General features: G+C 37.5%; 1 protein-coding gene across 3 annotated transcripts in view; it reads right to left on the reverse strand.

Annotated features, from left to right (window-relative positions):
- LOC124638889 (transcription factor hamlet-like) overlaps positions 1 to 19,653 on the reverse strand; it is a 160,180-nt gene that overhangs the window by 41,075 nt on the left and 99,452 nt on the right. Inside the window, exon 1 of one of the 3 annotated variants that reach the window (XM_047176028.1) lies at positions 14,690 to 14,959. The exons of 1 other annotated variant lie outside the window; for it this stretch is intronic. In XM_047176028.1, the coding sequence (XP_047031984.1) occupies positions 14,690 to 14,694 (5 nt within the window). In that variant the 5' untranslated portion in view covers positions 14,695 to 14,959. Of the gene's footprint in view, positions 1 to 14,689; positions 14,960 to 16,716; positions 19,393 to 19,653 lie in introns of those variants that run through there. One more of the 3 variants, XM_047176029.1, reaches the window with a different exon arrangement.

The raw sequence follows: 19,653 nt of genomic DNA on the forward strand, positions 1-19,653 counted from the left end.
CAGTTGAATGAGGTACTATGCGTCGTAAAATTATAATTTACGTCTATCAATGATCATAATATAGTGGATTGCATACGTCTGTTATTTGACATGCGCACAAGTGAATTATTCATGCAATTTATTTGTTTTGTAGCTTGGTATTTATTGCAGTTGTGTAGGTGCGTTACCTATAATATGTATAACAAATAATCACTTATAATACCACAAGAGCTTCAAAATTATCGGGTATTTTCCGATAGGTTCGTTGCAAACAAATGAAGGAGTCAAGTTTTTCAGGTTAAAAAATAACGAGCGCGAAGCGCGAGTGATTTTTCCTGAAAAACTTGACGACTTTATTTGTTTGCAGGGAACCTTGAGGGAAATGCCAGATAATTATGAAGCTCGTGTGGTATTCGGGAGATTATTTTTCCGTCCCAAATGTCGGCCACAACCTGTCAGTTTGACGTAGCAACGACCAGAGAAAATATTCAAAAAATTTTCAGTATAATACCATGTAGGTTGTACCACGTGACGTCGAATGGTGCAATTCTATTGGTCGATATTTGGGTCGGAAAAATAATCTTAGATAATCACCTCCTTCTTCTGTTGTTACTTCATATAAGAAAACGTTAATATCGTTGTCTTAAATATACTAAGGAAGGATATTGCATTGTAATCCCGTTTACAACACCAAACTTCCACTCTCATCAACAGCAATCAAACGTTGACACAATATCCCTTCACTCCATTTATCATCCCATAACTGCGCAACAGATATCCAGTTTTAAATCCAGAACTAATGTGTAATCGAGAGGGCCATCAATCGATATATCATGAGCGCATCACTAGTTGGATCACGTGACGGCCCGTGCCTGGGGCCGGTACACCCGTCCTGCCTACTGGCCGGCTCATTAGAATGATTGATGCCGTGTTTGAGTGCATAAATATGTGCCTAGGGAGTGAACAGCATTACTCCGGTCACGAGGCACGCGTTACAATGGTCTTGCGGGTGGTACCAACACTTAGCACTCTTATAGATTTTCCTGGAATGAGTCTGGGCTATTGTTTGTGTTGGTATGTGCTGAAAATATTGTATATTCTAGCTGAGTGATTATGATAGCGGAATTTTCGGCGATCTAGAAAATACTGACGATTGTGATAATTATTTGGTCGCCTAAAAGTCGTACATATCGTTTCTTTGGGAGATAACTTTTCAATCTATTGCGTACCCGTTAAATCTTGATTGGGAAGTAAATTATTTTTGGTATGATTTTGAGAATAAGTAGCTGAATGTTAGTAAGATTTTTGAGTGATGAAGAAAATTAAAATTATGTATAAGTTCCTTTTTATATCAATGCCGTATATGGTACTTTCACAAACTAACGTACTTCAGCATACATGACTTTTGATCTCTTTGTGCCATTTAAATTATAGCTGAATTCTAATAAACACTCATAAAACCATCTATAAATGGAAATAAAAGGAAGATATTGGTTGTTATTTTATTGCAGTTTTACTCATAAACGTATATCACTCACTTGTGTCTGTTTCCATGTATACTTCATTGATCCTTTTTAGGAAAATGGAAGAATATTAATTGTAATTAAAAGTGATCTGTGTAATAAAGGTGAGATCAGTAATTACTCACAACTCATTAGTATTATATTAGAGTTGTTGGTACTCGTGGAGCCGTGATACTCGTTATGCTTTTTCTTATGTCCATAAAAATGTGTCTTCCATTTGTAACACACTGGACATCGTGATTATTCCAATTAAGGAATAGTTTTGTTAACCATTGATGAAGCAAACTTTATCTTTTTCACTGCTCTTCAAACACATTCATCTATTGTTCTTCAGGACTAATTTATGAGAACCTACTTAACTACTGCGGCGAATTTAAACATTTATTTGCTTCTATCATCAAATATTTCGCTTATACCAACCTACTTACAAAAAATAACCCACGAGACCATACGTAACTGCCACAGCCGTCATCTTTAAGAATGGCTAAACACATCCTACTCCGACCTGACATCTGAAGTCTGAACAAATAATTATAATAAGCGATAGTCGTGTGTGATAACGTGGTAAATTAAGAGATGTATGCTGTTCGTGACCGGCCGCCTTTCTTCTGAGACTCCTGCGCAGTCATTTGTTTTATAGTTCGTACAAACGGTTATGGCGACATTGCCTAATAGCTGCCGTGTGTGGTACCGTGCCGTCTGGGAGAACTACGGTGATTTTATGGCTTGAAATGCGGTATATGAAGTGCTGTTTGCATTAGTATTTACCTGTGGTTTCTTTATGCTCTTCATCTTCACAATTTTTTATATACGTATTTACTTCACTGATTAATCCTTTGAACCTTAACAGTCTTAATTACACCTCAAATCAGATTATATATTACCATTCTTCGATAAGAATACGAGACATAAAGAAGGCACAATGAAAGGCACAAGGCCTTTCAACCTGTTTCTCTCCATACCAAACAATTGCCATCAACAAAAGGACCCATCGCATCAATCATCCAATCCTGAACCACCCCATCAAAGAGCCGACCGTGTAATATCAATGAATCTATCATTTTTTCCAAACCAAATAACCACTAAGCGAGAGCACTCCATATAAAATTGACTCCATATATTTATGATACATTTTATTACTACGATATAAATCTCGTAGCAAAAACGTCTGAGCGAACTTGCCTTGCGACATCAAAATCGCAAGTCGTCATATGAATAATACACAGATATGATGTATTATCATGTTGGTTGTGTAGTCAGTGTATTGGTAATGCATTGGGTTCGGTTACAGGTCGCCTAAAGGCATTAAATTCATTCGTGTGCATTACGCATTGATTGCTCAGATATTTTGAGATTAATTGCAATGTTATGCTATAGTCTACTGTGTGATATGGGCTGTTAATTAATTAAATTGTAGTATTATAAATCATATTTTATATTGTGTACTGCTTATATAATTATTTGAGAAACGTCATGGAGATTTATAGTAAGGTCAAACATTACTGAATGAAATCTAGGTTTCGTCATAAGAAAAGTGATATCATGCGAAATACTGCTGCAAATGTCTATGTAAATGGCATTGATAAGACTGGCTGTTCAAAATTCATACAAGCTTCCATATGTGACCACTAACCGGTCCTTATCACTGCTATTTACATTCCAAGATAACTAATAATAAGGGAAGTCGTGATTGCAGCAACGTTATAAAATGACATCATAAAAAATGCATCTAAATTGATTGGAAACCGCACCTAACTCCGAATCAATTCGGTCCACGAATGATTGATTCATTCACACTAAACAGCATACATTTTCAGTAGCCTTCAGTTGCCTTTCAAATTCAGTTTGTATTCTCTGAGTAAGTGATAACAAACACGCTAATTGTAATGTTACGAAACGATACATTCCATTGGGTTTCGCAAGTAGTTTATTTGTGGCAAATTACTTTCCCATCATTGCAAGGGGCTCACAATGGCATACAAACCGATTGGTGTGGTTGCACAGATCGCTTCTTTTGTAACCGCAGCTCGTATGAAATCGCACTTAGATACTCAGTCTATTGAATACACAGGTAGGTCGGAGCTTGCTGGAATTTATCTATGAATCGATATTATTATTGAAATAAAACTGTTGGTTTCAAATAAAGCATCTTTGTTATTTTTGCCTTAAATTGAAGTTCAATGAAGGATGGTGACGACCTTTTACCATATGATGTTTCATGTTTTGGTTAAATAAGAAGTGCAAGTGTGATAAAACCTTCTTATACATAAGTTTACCTACTTCTAAGTTATATTATCATTTTACGAATCAATCCAACGATAGAATTGCTGGAATTGATGCCAATTGCCCATTAAAATGATAAAATCGAAGTACAAAATGTCATTACCAGCCCATAGATCCGTCTGTATAATATTTTAAGAATTACGTATGCCATTGCGTCTGGTATGGCACGACAGATTATCTCTACGGTTGACACCTAACATGGCCAGTTAATACATTATCCTCTCGTAATAATTCTAACCCAAGACACTTTGAGGGTGCTCCACTTATAGGGTCATTAGTTTTAATATACATGCGACATTGCCGCCAGACACTTACATCGGGACCTATTGTGAATAAACGAGACTAGACCAGTAATACTAGGCTGAGATTTTCGATTCTGAACCGCATCGAATATATTATTGTCCCGGTAAAATACTCGTAAATGATATCGTGGCAATGATTTGTTATGTCTAGTTTGTGAAGTTGAAATTGATGCTAGGTCTGGTAAATTATGGGTTCGTTTTAAGTCTACACATTCCTTTTCAAATAAAAAGAAAATATGGTCATCTCACGAAAAGTCACTAATCGCGTAAGAAAATAATTTAAAACGGCATCGTGCAGGTCTAAAACAAAACGACGGCGACTGTAACAAAAGTGAGCCACAATAATTTGTCAGATTATGTACGTTTGAATTTAGAATCCCTGTTGCACCTGTTAGGCGCTACCACTGACATTCCGACAAGGAATTTCCATTGGAATTCGATACCTGATCGTCATTTATTTTCTGCGAATTCTCACGCAGCGGGGAGTTTCGATATTCGAATATCGAGATATGCTCGAGATATAATTGTTTATTTATAAGTTCGTATCGAGAATGTATCGATATTCTAGCTCCAGATTTAGCACATACTGGAGTATGAGAAGATTTTTTCAAGCGCGCTGTTTTACGACCTACCAAGTATGATTGTAATGTGTAATATTTTAATTGTGTTCGTCGAGTCCAACTGCAACTGTGCCACAAATATGCAGTTGTATTGACAGTTTTTATTGGTATGTATAATTGATAATACACCTTGAATTAAAATATAGATCTGAACATGACTGCAGCAGTAATTATAACATATTTCTTTTTATTGAGATACCTGTATCGGAAGTAGGACTATTGTATTTTGATGACATAGATGGAAATTGTATAAAAAAATACACAATTTATGATTTTAGGTCATTTTACAACGTAAATATTTCTAACAATTGGCACCTTTTTATGTCACGATTAAACGTGATTAGACAGTTCCATTAAACATTTTTTTGGAAGCATGAGGCCGAAATATTCAATACTCAGAAAAACAGTTCTGTCAGTCCGCATTGGGTGCGTATACGCAGCGTGCTCTCGTTTTATTCTCGTCGCTAACAAGTTTTTTGCGGCGAGAAAAACGTTGGTACGTACTCATCTTGGGCTCGAGAAAGTTAAGCCACTCGTGCACGACGTCAATGCAGAATCATTTCAGTATTCCGTAACTGTAATAGTGGTGGCAATTTGGCAGATTTTTTGTGAATGTGTGTTTTATTTTTTTAGGGTCTGAATTATTTTTTTGTATGCATTATGTTATATAGTGCACTTGATTACATAACTCAATAATACATAGAGCCTGCTTCGATACCATTTTAATGCATCAGCATCTCCCGAGCCTTTTCCCAACTGTGTTTGGGTCGACATATTGGTACACATGTTCTGAACTCTTCTGAACTATGACAAAAGATCGCGATTATGAAGGTTTTCAAATGTGTTCAATAATAGAGTAGGTACGTTTGCGAAGATATAAATCTATAAGTGCCAATGCCTATTGAAAATATTACATGACCCACAAAGATAACTTACAAAAAAATATTTATAGATAGTAAAAAAACTACTTATTCACCCACTTACCAGTAGCTAACAATCAGTGAAACTAGTCGCGTAGTACGCCAATGAAAAACTGTATCACCGTAGAAAATCATCTAGCGGGATGGCATAGAGAGTGAAAACGACCGTGGACAAGTGACCAATACACGGAGACACCAATCATGTGATTACCTGCCTTCATTTTGTTCATAAGTGTGTGGGCAAAGAGCGGTGGAGGAGGTCATCTTAAATTGGTCGTTATATCATCAAGTCTTTCAATATGTCTATAATAGCGAGCCTCGGGCATAAGGGTATTATTCCAATCGAAGTTGGTGTTGTCATAATTTTGTTTACATCGGAATGTCGCATGAATTATTCATTATTTGTACAGACGTTTGTGAAATCATTCTAGCGTATTTTAGCTTTAGAAAAATGCGCTCGTAATATTTGTCAACTTGTTATATGAATTGCATAAGTTCAAGTCTGAGTTTAGGTTTTGCGATTGCATGTGACTTTTAGATAGATTTAATTACATCGATAGTATTTTTATCTTAGCTATTTTAATTTCTACATATGAATTAGATGATTGACTTTCAAACGTATGTATATGTATATACGAACGTATATAGGTACACCAAAATTTTTCCTAGAGTACATATAAGTAGTTCTCTAGGTAAAATTTTGGTCGATAAATTGGAACTTCACCATTTGATGTGACTTTGGCTAATAATAATAATAGCGCAAAAATAAATCTGAAATTAGTGTTATGTTATTCTTGAAAAAATTGTTTTGATTTCATATCGTTACAAGGCCCGTCTGATGAAGAAATGAACTTTAAAACATTAATTAAAATAGACGTACATTGAGTGAAAAACTGAGTGATGCGGACCTCCCAATTTGGTATAAATCACACGTGCAATTAACCGTACCTCGTGTCTGCGTCCGCGCATACGCCACTCCAACATAGGGTTGCCACACGCTTATATTCAGGGCAATATTGTTTCGTAATAAAATAACTTACTTATTATACTTATCTTTCAATAAAAATGTTACAATACAGTAGCTTACACGTAGATATATGATTTTTTTTTAGGATTAGTTGAAATCAGTGAATAGTTTAACAATTCATTTTTTTTATATTTAGGCACCTCGTCGAGATTACTAATTTATTTTCTTATTACTTTAATAGTCAGTAGTTTGATTTGTTACCATACATACGCATATTACAATTATGTAACTGCCCAGCAAAGATAAACAAGAAGTTCGTCCCTGTTTTCAAAATAAGGTCGCAATTCAGTCAGGAAATTTTCCGTTTAATTGGCAACCCTATTTGAAGTACCCGCGTCTTCCGCGCACCTCATTATTTCGGCATCTGCTCTTGTTTTGCAAGTTGCAACTGCTTTTTTCTTGTTTGGCCCGAACGCATGCTTTAAGTGACTGTGAATGCTCTTAAATTTACCTTTTTATATAACCGAGTTATGCTAAATTTAATCGGCTCAAGAATTGGTGCCAATTTGGCATCAATCCGCGGATTTTCTTTTATGTATCCGTCTAACTTTCATGATTTGGCTAACCATAATATAAGCAGGACTGCACAAGTACCTACTCTTTAATTATCATCAAAAAAATGATCAGCATAAACATGGATTATTACAAAATTACTGGTTTTCAGCTTTACAATTTATTTTAATGGGTACTGAATCTAAAAGTAAAGCTTTTAACATAGTATGAGTCAACCTAACGAAGCCACGCGAACGTTGAGATTTCCAACCTGGATAATCTATTCATTTGAGGCGGCAATAATTTGCGTATAAATCGAGTTGGTTGCGAAAAACTCGTCCACGATTTACACACTGACATGCTGGAAGGAAAGCAGGGTACGTGCTGGTGGGCACTTCTAGTACATCGTGGTTTATTATCTATATCTATGTATGGTATCTAAAAACGAATGTCACTTTTCGTTGGAATTTTATACTTAAGAACGGGCACCTATTCAAACCAAATGTTTAGGCTTTGTTCGGACGATTTAGTAGATGGTATGTGTGAAGTTTGCACACAATTACAAAAAACAATATTTTACAATAAACTTCGAGTGCTTTAAAATATCACTTTCTCAAGGTACTTCTAAATAAGTTTCTTTATTTTATTCAAGACAATTATAGTTGTTTCTTCACTTTTTATGAGCAAAATGCCTGTAAGCATTTAATATAATTTTTACATGTCATAACTTTCTGATTATTAATTTAATCGACAGTTAACCTATTTTCCCATGAAATTATAATTTAAACCTGTTTAACATCCAGGGGATTCATTTTAATTTCCTTCAATAAGCGCGGGGAGGAAATTACTAAAGAGTGGAGTTTAATATAATGGGGCTAAACGGAAAATCTGTTGAGCCTGCGCAGCATTTATAATATGACTTGTAGTGGTATATGGGGCATCTAGATTATTGCCTAGGTCCCGTATATGATGTGATGTACTTAAATAGTTATGGTAGTTAGTAAGGTGAATAAATATTTTGTCATTGAGACGATTTTGCCACACTTATGAGGGCTCTAAGAATGTTCTGATTTTTACTTTACAAATAGCTTTTAGCGAAGTAAAACAGTCAAAAAATAGCTCCATTAATTTGTCAATTTTGGATCATGTTTCAGGGAATCGGCAGATTTTAGCGCAGCAGCAGCATTAAAGTAAGAAGTTGGAAATGAATTCTCTATCTAAGATTGCAGTCATAACGGCGTGAATTTAAAGAATTATGTTGTAAGGTGCATCTTAACATTAATTCGTCACACTGTGGATGCAATTTATGATCGAGATTCCATTAAATTGAAGTTGCTATGACTAAATGAAGTTTCCTTGGTTTTCACGAGAACCCTAGCAGGACCGGTCGGCGGCAGTAAGTACCACGCATATGCACCATATAATTTGGTAATACACGACAACATTATGCACAATAGTGTCGACGCTTATCGACACTGCTACCGTACAATTATCGATGCTCGCTGCACTTAATATCGATTTGTGTTAACTGCATTAAAATGATGGATAAGGTCGTCCATCGAAATGATCCCATAATGGAATTTGTTTAAATTTATTTCGGTAATTACTGAACTCGTCGCCTCAGGCTGCGTACTTAATTTGTTTATTACGATTTATGAATATAAAATAATTTAATTTGTTGTTGTTATCACGTTGTTTCAAAGTGTTGCTGCTAACGTATTCTATATGCGCATAATCATTGGGTTACTTACCGTGAATAATGGTTTTACTCATCAAGTTTACGCCTACTCACAACAGAAATTAATTGATAGCTTTTAGAAAATAATCTGTTTAAACCTATTAATTCAATTAATATAATTAATCGACTGTCTTGTTGGTCTGCTGGTCGTTTAACTGCTGACAACTATGTTTTTGATTCGATTTCCAGTGGCTGCCGTCGTGAATAAAGCTTAGTTTTAGTCAGAAATATGATTATAAGTAAGTAAGACGCGGGTGAAGTCGTCATGCCCCAATAGTCGTCAATCAATCTAAAAACTTTTATTTATTATTTCTACTGAACTTAAAATGGGCCGGTTTATATGTCAACATATTGTTGATAATATATTGCACAATTGAAATGACAATACGGGGTTTTAACAGTCATGACGTCTAAGATATGTTATTCGAAACGTGTGTGCCCTAACAAAAAAGTTTTTTCGTGAAGTTCAGCTGTCAAAAGTGAAACTCAGCACGTGGTTTTATGTTTTGATTTACATAACTCCAGTGGGGTCTGTGGTATGTTTCTTTGTTTAATTAGATAGTTAAGTTAATTTGCTAACTATGTAATATGCAATTTGGAATACTTTTAACATAGAAGATATATTTTTTTAATGTGACATCTATTGGTACTTTAAAACTCCCATTTGACCCAAAACCCGTCAATTTTAAAATTATTATGACGACTACTGGGACGTGCTCAAAAGTTGCACCTAAACTCGTCATAATGAGGATATTTTGTATTTTGCAGTACAAAATGCGAATAAATAGCTAATATCGGGACTTTTACAAAATTGTTAACTCTCTAAAACAAACATATTTAAGGTTTAGACTACATTTGTTGATAAAACTGCGTTTCTTTTAAGCTTTTTCTTAGGGGTAAATTTTACTCTGCTGGTTCTAGATGCACGTACACAGTCATGTTATTCGATTCATTTAATATGTTTCTTAATGGCTAAACCCCTTGTTTTCTATAAGTATGCACTTTGCACTTTCTGCGAGTGTGTTTTTAGGCATATATTGGCCGCTGTAGGTCTCCGCCATTCGATACATATCTACCGCTTTGGGTACAACTATCACTAGCCTTTGTTTCTACTACGCTTGGATTACAATTTGTGGCAAGCAAAAATTGCCTGTTCTGACACTATGCTTTATGTTCGAAATAACTGCATGTCATCACGCGTATTGTACCGCGTCTCCCTAATGTGCCTTAATAGCGCCTGTATAAAAATTATGTCATTTGTTTGTCAGTTTTGACGCAAAAAATATTAAAATCAGTTTTAAAACTAAGATGGCATAGCTTCCATCCCTGTCACTTCTTTATTTGTCGTATTCGATATTGATGGGTAAAGAGTAATCTTAATACGATTTTTTTATCTAATACTAGCTGACCCGGCGAACTTCGTACCGCCTAATTATTGGAGGCATATTTAGTAAGTCACAAACACACGACACAATACTTTTTTAATTTTCGCAATACTTCCTTATTTGCTCACCGTTTAGACCTACCCTGGACTACGACAAACATTTTAAAACCAAATTCAGCTCATCGGCCTAGCTGTTCTCGAGTTTTAATCAGGCTAACGAACAACAATTCATTTTTATTTATATAGATTGTATGTACCTAGTGATTGCATGGTCGTAATTTTAATAGCAGATCATACTTGAAAGAAACTTCACGCAAGAGGGCCTTTTAAAAGTCATAGAAGCTGTAAATCAAGGGGCCACAACATCAGATGCAGCAAGAAAATTTAAAACGCCCTTTGAGACAACTTTAATGAAATGGTGACACAAAACCGACGATTATCCCTGTATACATATACTATAGAAATGAACCCAAGGACAATCCCCGGTTCTGTACTAACCTATTGCTAACTATGGAGGAAAACTACTTGGGCTATTGCGTTGGGATGTTAGTGGATATAGGAAACTATGGGAACTATGGCACCTGCCGATGACAATGTATAAAATACATGTTAAAAGGCAGGTGGAGGCTCGCCAGCTCACTTACTGGGCCCCCGGGAGTCAGTCACAAGAGGGCAATACATGAGCGGCTGAAGGGTGAGGATACCTTGGTGGTCTTTAAACGCAGATCACGCGCTCCCTGCGGGTCATCACCGGCCCAATCGTCACTTACTACGAGGCACCTACCCCCCGAGCCGGGCTACTAACCCTGCTCTAGCGACTCCACTCAGGACGGCCAATGAAGGCAAGCCAGAGGCGGGAGACCTATCCCCTGTCATGCTTCACTCCGTCCAGCCGGAGTGAAGCAGGACAGGGACAGTATACTTTCCCTGGAGTACTCGGTATATATAGCTCCGCGGGGTCGCTACTCTCCGTCATCCGTCTCAGATGTCCTGCGGGGCTAATTAAGATTATTATTAGATATCTCTTCCAGACCTCGGGACTACAGGGTCCCGGATTTTTGGAAGGCGAACGTGGGGCCGAAGCCAACACGCTGAAGCCCTTTATTGTGATGGGATTCTAATGGACTAGGAATGGGGAAACTACGGGAAGTATGGCACCTGCCGATGACAATGTATTAAATACATGTAAAAAAGGCAGGTGGAGACTCACCACCTCACTTACTGGGCCCCCGGGAATCAGTCGCTAAATCGCAACAAGAGGGCAACCGGTGCATGAGCGGCTGAAGGGTGAGGATACCTCGGCGGACTTTAAATGCAGATCACGCGCTCCCTGTGGGTCCAGCATCACCGGCCCACTCGCCACTTACCGCGAGGCACCTAATCGAGCAGGGCTGCTAATCCTGCTCTAGCGACTCCACTCTGATGGGCCAATGAAGGCAAGCCAAGAGGCGGGAGACCTATCCCCCGTCGTGCTTCACTCCGGCCAGCCGGAGGTGGGGGACAGTATACTCTTTCTTAAATATTTTAATAGTAATAATTTCACTCGTGGTACATATGCACATGACTGCATGGTTATATGATTGATTACGAAATATATTTTATAGACTGATTTTGTGATTCCAAGCGTTTGATAGATAGGAATATAAATTAAAATGCAACTATGTATCTGTTTTATTGAATACCTGCTCTTCTAACAGATTATGACCTGCTATTCTAAATAGGGATTTGGTTTTCTATCTATCTACCTAATGTTTCGAAGGCACAAGTATGCTTAACAAATTCAACCACAAAAAAAATGTACATAACTTGAACTTTATGTTCAAGAGCAGAGAGTTCACATTAGCATTAAAAGTTGACGAGTACTGGGAATATTTGACGAGTATCCGTACAAATCAGACGACTATTGGTACAAATCGCCCTTTTTTTACTTTTGCCTTAATAAGTACATAAACCCATGAAAAAGATTAAAAAAACATTAGTTACTTAGAATAACGAATAAATACTCTATCACGTCATGCAAAAATTTTCATTTTCTGTTGAATATTTAACACACAGTAGCGCTTCAAAGTCGGTGATTTCCGAAATCCGACGAGTATTGGTACGTTTACCTTATATAGCTAGGAATACTTCTGCCTTACTGCTTAAAAATACAGGTATGACATTAAGTTACCTTATACTTTTAATGATCTCGGCAAGTACCTAATACACACATTGAAGATAAGCTGCGTCCTAGATATCTTCTACATTAAGCCACATTATTGTTTTAAAACACGTTGCTTCCTTACAAAACTTTCTCCATATACGGCACATGTGCCTAAATCGGCGACGTCATTAAGCGAGCGACGTAACTCGACCGGTCATTACCGTGTCTATATCTAGACTACGATATCGATAAGCAAGTTTGCCAGTTTATTAGTGTACGGCTATACGACTCTATAATTAATTTATCTCGTCCTCATCAAAATATCTCCGCGAGGCATGAGGTCCTGAGTTCCTGACCAAAGCGAGGCGCGGCGTCGCGTCGCCTCGCCTTAACTGGGTTCGAGTAACACTTGATGGCGCAGAGAGAGGGAAATGCACAATTTCGCTCAACGTTTAATTAGACCTGAAGCCGAATTTTCATATCAGTCTGAGGGCTGTTACACAACGCATTACGATACCGTGTCTCGAAGGTGTAAATGTTAAATACAGGTATTTTGTTGCCGACGGACGTTTAAATGGATTGCTGTACGGTTTTTGGAGCAAAATTTAAATCGAGCACTTCACTTCGATAGCGTTGCGGGTTACATATATAAGTGGTGTTCTGTTACTGAGGGGATTTGCTGATTTGAGAATATTCGTTACTTAAATGCTAACACAAGACGAAAGTATATGTGGTATACTGCTTCATATATTCGCGATTTTATCTACGTGTAATATCTAATAATAAGATGATGTCAATTAAACAATTTCTTCACACCTCCGGTACTTAACCATCACCTAATTAGAAACAGTCGAATTACCATATTAATAATATGCATTGCGCAGATTGGCGACATTAGAATCTTGCTAACGAGAGGACAATCCGTGGCGAAGTCGCGAGAGAAACGACTCTTGCGCAATGTAATTTTTTGTGACAAACTAGAGTGGGTGCTTAGGCCTGTTTCATCAGTTGACCTTGCTTTCCGTTAATTAGGCACGTCTACGTCGGTGAGTCGGTGATGGATCGGTCACCTGCACTTACAACGACTTGCAATGACTAGAAACGGCACTTGACTTGTGTAACATTGGCCGTAGGGTTGATGTTAACCGCGCTTTTTTCTTTAGTTTATGTTTAATTTTTAAGTATTTTGGAAAATCTATATTTTAATTATTTCGAGCTACGCACATGCATTAATCTTAGGAATATCTTAAGTTACACTGGTCGACTAAGTTACACTTAAGGGCTTGATAAATATCTGTGGTTGCGTTCCAAGTAGCAATACGTTGTACGTTGTAATGTGTTTTGAATATTACACAATTTTTACTGAGTAATTAGTATCGGTTTAATGGTGTAAACTTCGTTTTTCTGAAGGCCTACTCAACGTTTTTATCTAACTTGTACCTATAAGTGTCGATATTTGACGCACTTTGCGTGTACGCTGGTGCGACAAGCGAGGAGTTTTAAGCACCTTTTTTCACTAACTTTTCTTACTCATTTATAATTTATCACAGCTTATTAAGGCCCTTCTATAACGAGATCACTTTTACATCATTGTGATCATGTCACTTTTGACTACGCTCTCAAAACTCAGCCAGCTGACCACAGACAAACAGGTTGACTTCAATGGTCACATCACATCTCGTCTGCACTGAGCGTACTTGTGAGCGAACATCTAGCTGACCTTTCTAAGTTTTGGGCAAGTAGCTATTTAAATTAAAAGTAAATAGGTATGTATGAATGAATATTATACGAATATGTATCGACGTTTTCTTGAATTAACCCATACATAACGTCACGTATTTAATTACTATTTAAATTTATTGCTTTAGTTTTTATCAGATACATATGGATATATGGAAATATTAAGACAAAATAATATACTTAGGTGGTACGTATAGACTTTTTCGACACAAATTAATAAATGTCCCGTTTATAGTTCAATAAACCTAGGCATGTGAAAACAAAACTGCTTTATATATTGTCTCGAATTCAAATAAAGTATGTGGTAAACTGCCTCGGTACTGTGCGTGGTTCATTAATATTTTGTTTATTATGTCATGAAGAATTAAATAGGAGGGCTTGGTTTTCATTAGAATTGCTCTCGTTTTGATTTGTTGTGAAATTACTTATACTTAAGTGAGTAACAGTTAGTTTGTGACACTACAAAAGATGTGGAAAATTGTAATAGCCATCGCTATAATGTGATGAATAGTACACATAGCTTACATACACTACTTACTTCATTTTTGACAGATTTTATAATAACAGGTTTTGATGAAAATCACGAGAGGATTCGCCATCTGAAGATTGAACAACAGCTATCTATGGTGTTCCTGTCCATATAAATGAATGCGAGATGTAAAATTTTAGAATTATAAAAGAAACACCTAAACCCAAACAACACAAATAATAATTGCTTTCCCAATTTGCATCACACGGCAATCAGAACGAAACTCCGCAAAAACAGCAACGAAAGCAACCACAAAAGTGGGTAGGTTAGCTATCGGTAGTTTTTCAATAAGCAATAAATAATGCAACGCAACGGTGGCAGCGCACGCGCCGCTAACAAGGCGCCCGCGCCGTGCGCTCGCGCGGCCGTGCCATCGTTGTGCAACCTGCCCCACCCTGTGCAGGCGCGCGCGCAGGCGCAAGTGATGAGCGTGTAGCGGAACGTTGGATGGAAACAGGATCTGATTTATTGATATTGGTCTTGAAGTATTTGTACTCATGTGTTGGTAGATCGATCATTAGCTGTTTAAAGAGTTGTCGCTCAAACTTTTAAGGAACTGCTTACAGTCTTCATTTTTCATAAGGTCTAAAGTTATGTATGCCAAATGAAGTCTTAATCAGACAAGAAGAACTAAAATTTTCTTTATGACGTTATAACAATATTAACTACCAAAGATATATGTTACGTAAACTCCGTAACCGTACATACCAACTAGGTATATTGAAACCCTGAAAGCTTTTATGAATTGGGCCAGCCCCTTAGTGATACCGTTCTTGTCCGACTCCCGAGCCCACAATATACTATAGAATATCTACTTCGGTCACTTTCTGTATCTATATTAGATCGCTACACATGCCTTATAAAAACTAAGCACAACTTTTGCTATCTATAGACTGATTAAAAAACTATGGATTACAGACTTATGTCCTCCAAACACGATATACCTTTCTAATGCTGCCGTATTTCGATATCGACAGACGAAAACAAGATTCTACATATAGATAACGTCTTATTCATTAAGCTGGTAATTATTTTGGTTTAAGCGGTTGTAGCCAATCGTCCTGTATTACGTACTCTAGTATAGCTTCGAGATAATAAGAGTAGCATTAAGTTTGGTATGGTAATTCGTGCTTTTGTATGCTCTCGATCTTCTTTATGCAAACTGTTAAGCTGGTTACATTACATTCAATCTCATCACTCAATAGGTAGTTGCTTTCAATCTACAATATCCCTTTCTACAGATTTTTTTATTTTTGATGGTTGCCATTGAAATTCTCTCGCCATGTATGAGTTTTAGACTTAATAAGAATTACCTGAATTACTTTTGCTTTTCTGCATAAAAAGAGCTACAATTACTACGCAGCACTTATCTAAGCTGTACGTGACATTCAGTTGTTCTGATTAGATCAATAAACTTAATAGTTTGCCAACATGGCGGTCTAGATGGTGTTGGGCGGTTTCGTTTGTCGCAAATTAATGGCAATAAAGCATAATCATATCGTAAACGGTGTTCGTGAGGCTGCGCCGGCGCAGCTAGCCTCCGGGCGCCCTTCGATTCCAAGATGGCGCTCAACTTTAGTCGTATTTAGTGTTTTTTGCACTGTTTTTTTTTGCTCTAATGTTTTTTTTGTCTATATTTTTTGTTGCTCTGGACCCAGAAGCGTAGTTATTGTGATAGGCCGTGGAATTAAGATCTAGAGTTCCTACTTCATGTCAGTGATCGAATGGCGATTTTTTTATCGGCCTTCGTTGTCATGGGAATTGACTACACGGAAAGATTGCAATGTTTTTCTTTTGCTCGTAATATTGTTCTTTTAAAATAATTGTAGAGGCATTCGTCGTTTTTTTTGGTTTGGTGATTTGATTGCTTTTATATCAAATTAGCAGCTCGGAACTGGGAGATACTTGAGAAGAATTTGTGGTCTGTCAAGTTTAGATAATACCTGATACCTGGTTGGTGATTCCTACATTTACATGGGGTGATGTTTTTGAGCCTTGATAATAATTCTTAGCATAATAAAATAAAAATACCAGAATAAAAGATTTATTGTTATTTATTCATTTTGACAAGGTAATCGGTGACCTTTGAACGACTAATAGGTATCAAAAGTACAAAATGATAAGGTAATAATCTCTATTCATTATACATCCTAGCGATATTAGTTAAATAGCATCTCTTATGTGATTTAAACAGGATTTGGTACGAGTATACTATGAAACATTCATACGGTAGGTAACGTTTGCTTAGGATAGGAGTTACAGTAACGGTCCTTTGCTGTAGATGAGCGAGTAAAAGCGATGCTATGCTGTTTCTTTTGTACAGAATAAATGAAGCATTTCTTAGCACTTTTTTACGGTTTATCTACCAGTTTGAAAATTTAAATGTTTAAATTCCTCACAAATATTTACTACTGAATTATCGGTTAATCTTCGTGCATAGCGTCGCTTCTCATTTGCGCTTATGTAGAACAAAGGCTATAAACCATGCCGGGAAATAAATTCTCAAATAATGTAATAGAGAGCAGTTTTTATAAAATAAACAAGATAAAGTCTAGAATCTGTATTCTGCAAAGGATGAATGCTTTGTTGACAAATCAACGTCTTATCTGACTTGTGGTTTAACCTGAATTTTTATCCTTTGATATGGAAGAAATTGTATTTATTTTATTAATAAAATATATATCAACTTTACACTCGCAACAATCATAGAGATCTATCTATACTTACAGGAACGTTTAAATTAGTTCTTTGAGAGATTTATTTAACTGATAAAAATATTTCTTCATTTATTGCTGTCCAGTAATAAATTAAATCACAGATTTGTAATTACATTAATTTAGTAATAATTTTCGAATTCGTAGATACAATGATTTTACAAAATTCTGAAGTTATCTCTAATATCTGTTTAAGTTCTAATTTAAAATCTCAATATAATGATAATAAACATAAATATCTAATTTGCGTAATATTCTGAAACTTAACAATTGGGGCATTCTGAACACAGAAGCGGTTCACCCCGCGGCTGAACCCAAAACGAAAATAATTTACGCAACATTCAGTATACATTATATACAAATATAATTTCGACAGTAAGATAATTTTTAAAACAACTTTTCTAACATTTCGTAAAAAATATTTAATAATATCTTCAATAAGCAACAAGTTATATTTTTATTGGTAACCGGCGTTTCCTCTCAGACTAATAATACTAATTATTTTACATCGAATAAAGCGAAATTTACAAAAAAATACAAAGAAACTACTTACATCCATACAATTATATATCAATACAGCGTTATCTAAAATAGCGAACACTCGGAACACTTAACATTATTTGTCTATTTATGTCTTTACGACAAGGAATACATACGTACAATTATTTTTCATAAATCTATCGGTAGAGAAAATTCGGTACGCGTCCTAGCTACATACACTACAATAGCTTAATATTTACATTAAGTACACGAGATTCAATATCACTTTATTTATAATACATATCCTAATAGCCGACTTGGTGGCAAGTACATTTACTTTCACTCGTTTGCGCCAATTCAATGTGCTAACGCGGTAACAATAATGGGTATTTACAAAATTGATGATGCGTCATCATTGTGATTACATTGTATGTAGTGTTTCCTTAGATTTACAGGTGCTTACATTCTGTTGCGGCTCTATTGCTGCGGCTGCGGCTATATGCTCTATTTCGAAACATTTTTAATGTTATTATTGCCTGGCAATTTCCTATTTACTTCTTTTTGTTTAACTAATCCAGAAAACTTGGCGCTTAATCATAAACTTTTAATCAATGATTCACACTCAAATATAATGTCTCTAAAGTACACGAGAGTCATTTGGATGCATCGACCAGATTATTGTAATTGTGAAAGTGGCCCGCATGTGTCACTATCAGGTGTGGTCGGCGGGGCTGGCGGTGGCGGCGGCCGCGCGCCGTCCCGGCGCCACGCGCCCCATGAACGATCTGATCTCCTCGAAGTACGTCTCGTCCGGAGACCTCCGGCGACTGTCATCCCCGTTCTCCGCCTCGTGCTTCTTCAGATGCCTATCGAGATTAGTTTGTTGTCCGAAACAGCGGTCGCAGTGACGACACCGGAACGGTCTCTCTTTGTTATGAATGTTTCTCACATGCCGTTGCAAGTTGGACGATATCGAGAAGGAGCGCTCACAGTATTTACAGCGGTAAGGTTGCTCTCCCGTGTGAGTTCTTAAATGTCGAGTTAGGTTGGCGCTACGAGGAAATGCCTTGCCACAATACGAGCAGGTATACCGATCTCGTGCTCTAGGGGCTCCTGCATTTTGAGGCACTGGTGGTGCTCGCGGGGCACCAGGGGCAAGCAGGGTTGCTGCCGCCGCAGGTAGGAAAGGGTAGCGGCCGAAGGATGCTGGTAGAGCAAGTGGCAGTCTTCGACAGAATTGCAGTAGAGCTGGGTGTGCTGGATGGGCCGGATGCGTGGGGTGCGTGGGGTGCGGCGGCGGCGAGGGGGTGATGAGGTTGCAGTTCTCGTCCTCGAGGCGCGGTGGGCGCTTGTGCGTGACGCGCAGGTCGAGCGGCTCGTCGGCGCGCGGGCTGCTCAGTGGGCTGGGGTGGCGCTCGAGCGGGGACGCCGGCGGGGACGCGAGGCGGCGCGGCGCCGCGTGCTTTTCGCGCATGGCGGCCGCCGCGCACGCGCTCATCGGGCTCGTGCGCCACCGACCTGAAACAACGCAATAATTCACACGTTAGCCTTCATTTCCGACATTGCTTTATGTACAGATGGTGGTACTATAAACTAAAGTCGTCTAATAATAGACCCGGATCTATCTCTATTCGCAATACGTTACCATGACGCAATACGTGTACAACAACTGATCACATTTTATTGATCAACTTTGCCCCTATCAGCAATATCCTCCGAGCACCGGTATGCTAAAACTTGTATAAACATTGCGAAATGACGCGACGCGGTGCGGCGGGG

This window comes from Helicoverpa zea, chromosome 18 (assembly GCF_022581195.2).
Source record: "Helicoverpa zea isolate HzStark_Cry1AcR chromosome 18, ilHelZeax1.1, whole genome shotgun sequence".
In the NCBI taxonomy this organism is placed as follows: domain Eukaryota; kingdom Metazoa; phylum Arthropoda; class Insecta; order Lepidoptera; family Noctuidae; genus Helicoverpa; species Helicoverpa zea.